Source organism: Rhagoletis pomonella, unplaced genomic scaffold (assembly GCF_013731165.1).
Source record: "Rhagoletis pomonella isolate Grant_MI unplaced genomic scaffold, Rhpom_1.0 Rhpom_scaffold_00007, whole genome shotgun sequence".
Classification (NCBI taxonomy): Eukaryota; Metazoa; Arthropoda; class Insecta; order Diptera; family Tephritidae; genus Rhagoletis; species Rhagoletis pomonella.
Window position 1 is genome coordinate 70,860,840 of NW_023458561.1, and position 9,166 is coordinate 70,870,005.

The following is a 9,166-nucleotide window of genomic DNA, read 5'->3' on the forward strand; positions in this document are numbered from 1 at the left end:
TTACTTGAAACATATTTTACGCTCACAGCAATCGAAACTAGGATGTCTAAAGTCGAAATGACACGATTGGTACATTTGTTCAAATTTGTACATTTTGACAGTAAAATCAGTTTTCAGTTAGCTCAATAAAAAAAAAAATACGACATTAAAATCACTAACATGGAAAAAGTGAAAAGAACTCTGATGTTACTTTTTGCAGTGTACTTATTTACATATATACATTTTCTTGAATAAGGAAATCGCCTGACGGCGCCCCTGTACAGCATTTAACAAATCCAAAGGGAATGGGCATTATTGGCAACATTGACGGAACAAATTGTTACGGTTACCCCTGTGCTTTCAATATACATATACATATGCATTTTCATATATAAATCTACATACATATGTACACACATACATATACATATACCGATTGTAAGAAGTGTGAAAACCAGAATCGCTCACTTGTGTTTCGATATCGGCTACTTCTGCCTTGTAGTCGAGAATCTCTTGGAGAATAACAGATGTTTGAACAATTAATGCCAGTATTGGAATGAATGGCAAGATTATCATCTGAAATAAGTAAATAAGCAGATAATTTCACATTGATTACCTTTGTACACAGAGGGCTAAACGATTTACATATCTTTCAACCGAAAAATCAAAGAAAATAAATTTTGATTTTATAATAAGTAGGCTAGTCTGATCGCGGAAACATGTAAATATGTATGTATGTAAGTGAAATAACTTTGACCTATTTACAACAGTGATGGGCATCACCTTTTACATGCTACCGAGCTCTTGGAAGCTTTCTTTAAATTTTTTTGAAGACGTGCTCAAAGTAAAAGTTTGCTCTGCCCACTACTGATTTACACATATTTATGTATGTAAGTACAGACGAACCCATTGCAAACTAAAATTAACTAAACACAAATTTATCGAGCAAAAAGTAAACAAAAAAAAATATATTATTTTTGAATATAGGTCATCTTACGTCACTTATGCCACACCAGTGTGACCTTTACCTGCATCAGTTGAATTCGACGTCCGGTTTTGATTGCCGGGTTCCTGGCTGCAGCACTACAGCACTTGCCCTCCACTGTTGTAGAGACATCTTCCGAACTGAGCGATCGAACGGACATTTTATCCAAATGGTTATTCACCTGTAGGTTTTGTTGAGTGTTCGATTTAAATTGAGTGCTATTGGCTGTGTTTGACTGGGATGACATATTTTCTTGTTTTTCGTGGTGGTTCACGCTCAGGTTGAAGGGAGTGTGAAGTAGTGTTGGGTTCTGAGGTGTAGTCTGGAAGAAGCGATTATTACCGGGTTTCCCTTCGAGGCTGTGCCGACATGTGTCACCATCCGCACGGAGCACTTTCTTCCCTCTGCCCTCAGAGTTGGTAATAGCTATCTCTATATCCTTTCGTGTGCAATCAGTTCAATTATAATAGTTATAATAATATCTGTTGAAATGTTGAATATGAAAATCACATGTGGAGAGTTCCTTTGAGCACACATATATATGTATGCATATCGGGCACGATTTGACGAGATCTGGATACTATACGTTGATTTGCCGATAACTGAGCGGTTTCGCTCCTAAAACAGCCTTTCTATGTTCGGATACAATAGTTCGTTCACCCAATAAAAGTCTGGTAGTTGCACTGATGACTCGATGGTCTCACAACATTTGTATCGGTTTGTAAAACCATATAACTGCCCATTCATGAATACATGAATAATTTTATTCTTTTTCCAAGCAACCCAACCACGATAATTTATCGCTCGAAAAACTGAATACGTAAAAATTTGCCCAAGTGCTTCCACGAACTTTCTAATTGGCCTACATAGCACAGGCTGTGTGTAGACCTGATCGGGTAATTTACAAAACCACCCTTTATTAAATTCCCAACTTATTCAAAAACTACTCGGACTGAAAAATGGTTAGGTCAGCCACTTTAACCGAAAATGAGGGCTTAATAAAAAGTTATCTTAAAAATAAAAAAAAAATAAAACAAATCACAATTTTACTAGAGCAAAAAAAGAATTCTTAAAACTCAAAAGTTATTAAATTATTTAAATGCTTACGTACATATGTATGTATGTGATAGTAAATTTTACACACAAATATCAATATATTCGCGAAACCGTGGGTCAACTATAGTAAAATTGCATTTTTAGTTTTTCACTCTGACGACAGTAATTCAACAATGATTTAAAAAAATCAGTTAAATGCGCTTAGAGAAGAAGTATGGGTATCAAATTAAAGGGGAAATTCTGTAGAATTTAGGCAGATTCAATTTTTTGGTGTAGAAGGACTGGTAAGTATTGAAAATGTCCTTTTAAATTTTATCCTTGAAACTGTAATTTTTTTTTTTTTAATTATATGTTAAGGACTTATATAAACTCGATAACATCCACGAATTTCCTCCTTCTAACTTTATCAGCTTAAAAATTTAACTATTCGTCCTTGTGAATCCAAAAAAATATTTTTTTTTAATTCTTTAGTAGGTTCTTCTTGCATTTGGTATTTTTATTTTAAATATATTACATTGAGTTTTTTAAAAAATAATTTTTGGAATTAACATATCTTTGAAATTACAAAGTCCTTTAAAATAAATCCTGACGTCAGAGAGGAATAATAAAAACGCCACTTTAAGTTAAAAAGTAGGTTTCAAACGCATTTATTTATAATTTATTTTATGGTAGGAGAGCTTCTCAAACAATATACTTAGAAGCAATTTTTTCGATTTAAGTTGTTGAAAAGTAGTGAATATCTAAATCCCGGGACCAAGCACGGGACCAAGCAGGGGATGCCGGGATTGTGATAGCGACATCTCGAAAATCCCGAAAATTAACATCCATATAACATATATGTACATACATATATACCCACGTAAACTTGTATATAAGTGGATGTTTTCCCACTGCTGTTATTTTGACTGCAGTAATACTCGTACTCCTGCCCGTGCTAATATATGTCGCAGAAGCATGGACAATGACAACATCCGAAGAATTGGCTCTTGGAGTATTCGAGAGAAAGATTTTGCTGTCAATAACGAGGTCTTCTCTCCTGCGAATGAACCTTAAGATTGTAGCTTTTTCATTCTGCTTTTAGCGTATTTTGTTCTCCGTGAAACGAATTCCTATATAAAATTTTTGCAGCCTTAACTTAAAAGGTGAAGTATTTCCAACCTCTATATAACGAATTTATCCAAACCATTTGCATAATCGGAAACATTATCGGCCCTATTATGGTTGTCGGTAGCGACGTCGATGTAATTTTTTCATGAAAAAGTAGCCCTCGTAAGTCTAACTCCAGCTATGCTGAGCACAGAATTTTTGCGAGGAACATCTTTTCAAAAAAAAAAACACTGTGATCAACGTAGCTGGAGTTGGACTTACGAGGGTTATTTTTTGATGAAATCGACATCGACGAGTACATTCAAGACTTAACCTGAATAAACGAGAGCCGGTAGGCAATTGAAAAGCAGAGCTCTTTCTGAACGAACAAAATGGGGGGAACCCCACCGGGCCCGGGATTTACAAGGGGCCTGTGATATCAGAAACTATACATAAAAAGTGCTAATTGATCACAAAATAAATACAGACTTATGATTTTATTGAGTTTGTTAACTGATTTTGAATTATGTCAAATTATCTTATATTTATAATCAACATTTTAGTAAAAAAAAAATTAATTATAAAAAAAAAAATATTTGTAGATATTTCCGCTAGAAACTACAACTTCGTTATAGGCTGTTATACGTTAAAAAAAAAACCCTACATGGAAAATCACAATTGCTAATATGCTTTTAAATTAATACAATTTATGTAGAGGGGCCCGTGATTTGTCAGTCCGGGGCCCGAGTTTTCTTTCCACGGCCCTGAACGAACTGTACGAGCTTTTAAACGACATGGATACTTAAGCGCAAAAAAATTCAACAATTGGACATTGGCTTTGACATGTTGTACGCTCCGGTGAAAGGATCCTTCGACTGTGTAAAAACCGAAAGAGAGGGCGCCCGCGAACACAATGGAAGGACCAACTGTAGAAGGACCTGAACTCGCACAAGAGAGAGGCACTCAGTGAAGTTGTTTGGTCTCGACTAAATCCGACGAACGGTTGTAGAGCAAAACAAGAAGAAGAATGATTTGGAATGAATATCAATAAATTTTTTATTTTTAATTATCTCTGTTGGGACATAAGATACATATGTAGCTCTGCGAGAACTTCAAGAACGTACAGACATATCTATACATCCTTTGAGATATTTAGCTGCATACCTGTTTTATGTGTATATGACGTCACAGATATATATGTGTGCGTACTTATTTATACATATGTACATATGTACATGAATATTCGTCTGTATGTATCAATATGTACTTCTATACACACCTACATACATACATATGTATTTATGTATTTATAGCCGGCTAATCAACTAAACAAAGATTACTGTGACAAGTATCGTACTCAGCTACATATTTATCTACATTTATACGTAGATATGTGTAGGTATCTACATACCTAGTGTTGAACTTGGTCTATTGGCTCTTCATGGAATGGGTAGTATGTAGGTACACACACATCCATACCCTGCAGGGAAGCCGCGGACTAGTGAATCAAATTTCTAGTTCCGTACTAGGTCTTTGTCGCCAAAAAGGAACTGGTCCGATAGGAACTAGATGACCACCAGTCCAAAAGCGGCGAAAAGTGGTACTTTTAAAAAACTATTTTTTTCAGTTTTTTCACTAGAGATCTATATCTAAAGTGACGAATTTAGAAATGGTTCGGAACTATAGAAAAGGGGATGCAGAACGAACTAGATCTTATTTGTCGAATTTAGAACTAGTTCGGAACTATCGAATAAGGGATGCATTGGGGGGGCCGGGGCTTGTTTACTTTACATAGATATGTGTTCGGCGGCTTTTTCGTTCAAATACGCTTCTATTCTGTGCTTCGCAGATGCTTTTTCATAGTTTGGTAGTATAAAACTACAATTTGTGTTAACATTTCAACATCTTGGGACCGTCTGGAATCTAAGAAATAACAGCGAGTACCTCTGCAAACTCAGCTACAGCTAAAGGTATGTAAACGTACATTTCTTACAATCATTCAAACAAATGTAAGTTCAAATTGAAAATAAGTAATTTAAAATCGCACACACGGAAGAACCAAAAAGACTAAAGAATTATGATACTTTTTTCTTTCGTCTGTCGATTTTAAAACTGGTTCGGAAGTATAGAATTTATGACTAGTTCGGAACTATCGAAAAAGGGATGCAGCGGGGGCAATTGACACTTCACCTGCATACAAAAGAGATTTATCGCGAACCAGTACTGGGTCTAAATGTACTAGAAGCGCACCAGTTCAGAACTAGAGATTTCCCCCACAGGGTATGTACATTCATACATAGGTGTGTCATTATTTATAATCATAACTGTACATTCACATGTAGTTTGGTTGATTAAAAACTGAAATGCATTCAATGTTACGTTCATCACTTTGATAATTTTTGCAGCGTCAAGGCGCCAAGACACTTGTTGAAAGCCCTCGTCCACTTTTTTATTACTCGTATTGCTCTCCAATAAGCAAACGTTTGAGCTGCTGTCGAGCAGTTGTGAAAAATTACATGGATAGCCTTTGACGGTATAAAAGGTAACATGACCGCATGAACAAAAAAATGGATAACAGCTTTTGATGATGTTCGGCATAAGTACGGTGACCATCCGTTCTGTTTTTTGCAGGACCGTACTGTTTTTCAAAGGTAGGTCCTGCGTAGTTTTTCAAACCTGAAAAACCTTAAAATGTACTGCTTTTTTCCAAGTGTCCTGCATTTGTCCCGCATTTTATTCGTTATTTTAAAATTATCGGACAATGGATGGATTTTTTCAAAAAAGTATTTCTTGGTACTTTTCGTAGCTTTTCTTCAATATCTCATGAAAAAATCTCCCAATCAACGTAAGCGACTTACATCTCGAAGGATATTGATGTGCCTCTTACCAAAATATATAACTTGTGGCGACTTCCATGAAAATTATTAGTGCTACAGGCGACCATTTTCATTTTGTCGTCAAAGTCGAAAAAAGTGAGATTTTCAATTAAATACACTGTTTTATTTGATTATTTTTTTCATTAGTTTAAAAATTCGATAAAGAAGATATATCATTACAGTAAATTTTGAGCCTAAGATAATGAAAAGCGGATTAGAAATGTAAATGCAATGAAGTGCAATCTGCACAAATTATATATTTTTGTAAAGGGCACATAAATACCTTTGTAACTCGTCGTTTACGTCGATTCATGACGTCGATTTTTGACAAATAACTGCGTAAAGTACAAAAAACCAAAAAGGGTATTGTTTTCGTTTTGAACGACTCAAAATTTGCCTATACAATAATCTTTTAAAGATTTTCACTTTTCGTGTAAGCTATTGTAATTATAATTGTTTTACTATACTTTGATAAATATTCATGTAAAAAAGATTAATATCGATGAAGAAAACGTGATTCGTTTTTAAAGTTTAAAATGTATTAAGAATTTAGAATCATAAATACTCTTTTGATATTTTTATACATACTACGTAAATATATGTAGGCATATTTTTGAAAAATTGTCCTTCATTTTGAATCCATATTTATGGTCACCGTAGGCATAAGATACATTTTTTTTTTCCGCAAGTTGTATCACATACAAAAATATTTAAAAGTAAACATAAATAAATAAATAGTAAATAAATAAATAAAATAATGCGTACCAAAAGACAGCGCACTATTTTTTTGAATCCATAAAAACTCATAAAATTATATTTATTTTCTGGAGCCCTAACCAAATTTTTCATAAATAAAAATAACTAAATTTTTAACAGGTTCGTCACCAATCCGTCAAGCAGAAAAATAATAATTTAAGTAAAGGAAAAACGATTTCTATATGCCTCTTTCTTATTACTTTAATTGAGCAATTCTTGTACATATATATCCGTTCCCTGCAAAAAATGCGACTGATCCGGGATGACTCCAGGAGCAATCGCAAAGGAACTTGCTACTAATACCACTTTTTAAATCTTTGTATGGAATGAACTGTTCACTTTTGTTCGAGCATGTCCTTTATACTCGAACGGGCATAAAAAATAAAAATAAAAATAAAAATTTGCGCCAGCTACGATACGAACCGGGGTTCTCTTTCTTTGTGCCAACACCGCACATGAAATTTCATTGACTTAGAGTGCGTACATGTCATTAAATTGTTAATAGTATCCGTTAGAGATGAGTCGGGGGGACTAATTGATCTCGAATAATACCCGGTTGAAAGTAATCTCGGAATACTCTCTTTAGAGTTAAGTCGCACAATTTTTTGCTGGGTAGGTTTCTCGGAAACTGCTCTAACCATTTTGGAGAAATTTTGTGTTCAGATAAGATTTTCTATTTTAAGATTATCTCGATAGGTGTTATCTCCGATTGGAAACTAGTTACAAACTGAATAACGATCCTAATATGGATATCAAATGGAAAGTATTTTAAAAGTCCCCAATACAGGAATATTTTCAAATACGGCTGCCAACTAGTTTCCATCGTATTTTTATTTTTTTATTTTATGTTTATGGGTACTAAACGAAAGTTCTTGAACAATTCTTTGCCTATAAGTAAGTAAGTTTTATCCCTTAGAATATTAGCGTAAGGTTGCCACTTATTTTCCACGTTCTTTCAACCTGGTGTATTTCTTTAATAAAGTCGCCACCTGATTAAAAAAAAAATCTATCTATTTAATTCATTATTTTTAAATTTGCCTCCTGATATTTTGGTTTATCAACATTATTTTTTACTATTAGGCTCAAACGCATCGATAATATTCAGGGACCGTTAATAACAGTTACTTTTTTTTAAAAACAGCTAAACTTGGCCAGATATTTTTAAGTCTAAAATAAAAGTCCTTTCTGGTAATAAACAAACCGCTTATCCAAATTAAACAAGTTTGGTATGCAATGAAAGAGGACTGAAATAGCTTTAAAACTGAAACGAGAAAAGCCAGCAGAAATGTTTTTTAATTACAATAGAAGAAACCTTGGGTCAGGTATATGCATTTCTTTTGTATTAAATTATAAAAAATAAAAAAATATAAATAGAAGTGGTAGCCTTGGATCGTTATTTCTGTTTAAAAGCTATTTAAGTCCTCTCTCATTTGGTACCAAATTTGTTTAATTTGGATAAGTGGTTTGTTTACAATCCGGAAAGACTTTTATTTCGAACCTAAAAAAATATCTGGCCAAGTTTAACTGTTGGAAAAACTAACTGCTTTTTACGGTCCCTGATAATATTAGATTTATGGACATAATTTATATGAATTTGGATGGGCGTAATGTTAAATAGTAAATATTTCTTAATCATTGCCAAACCTTGAAAACTTTTAAAAGTATGTTTTTGTCTATGATATCTGTTTGTTTATGATATCTGAAAAATTACAAATAATCTTCTTTCTCGTTATGAATAAGTTGAGAGTTTCAAGGTTTTAGTAAAATTTTAAACATATTTTCGGTAAGTATTCGACCACAGCTACAACCTGGTACTCAGTGCAATCTTCCTTCTCTGTGTTTACAGTTTCGTTATAACGCTTCTCAGCCCGACTCGGGTCTATCCTAATCTATGTGTGTGCCACGATACAGGCAGATTAAATACGCAGGCAAAATGATAAAAATTAACTTTTAATATATTTTTATTCTGATTTTGCAAATATTTATTTATTTTCTGATGTTCATTGAAAAACGAATCCCCTGCAGAGAATCCACTTTCAACACAATTAACTATATATTGCTCTAATAAAATGGAGAGAAACTAAATTAGTCAGCGCGTAGTGCGTTTTGTGATTCAAGAAATAGTTTAATAGTCAAAACTGAGGTACCAATTTTGTATAGGTAATAAACAAGAAATGTGAGTATGTACAAATTTCATTAGATTTTTTTCCAAATTTTTGGTCCAGACTTCAGGATATGTAGAATGGCAAATTAGATTAGGCTCGGTAGAGGTGAATCCTTGATAGTCAAGAAAGTGAGGCTTTTATTTTTCCCACTTAAAAACACATATTTACTTGGTTATTTTTGCGTTTAAATCACAAATGAGAATCTTAATGGCAGACGACCCGTGCAAATTTGTCTCTGTACTCCGAAATTCGGCACTCAGTTA

The 9,166-nt window shown here is 33.7% G+C and overlaps 1 protein-coding gene across 1 annotated transcript in view; it reads right to left on the bottom strand.

Annotated features, from left to right (window-relative positions):
* LOC118743496 overlaps positions 1-1,287 on the bottom strand; it is a 34,427-nt gene extending 33,140 nt beyond the window's left edge. The window contains exons 1-2 of the mRNA XM_036476219.1: positions 1,008-1,287; positions 448-555 (exon numbers count right to left, since the gene is read on the bottom strand). Coding sequence (XP_036332112.1) covers positions 448-555; positions 1,008-1,211 — 312 coding nt within the window. The 5' untranslated portion in view covers positions 1,212-1,287. The remainder of the gene's footprint in view (positions 1-447; positions 556-1,007) is intronic.
* Positions 1,288-9,166: the final 7,879 nt, after the last annotated feature.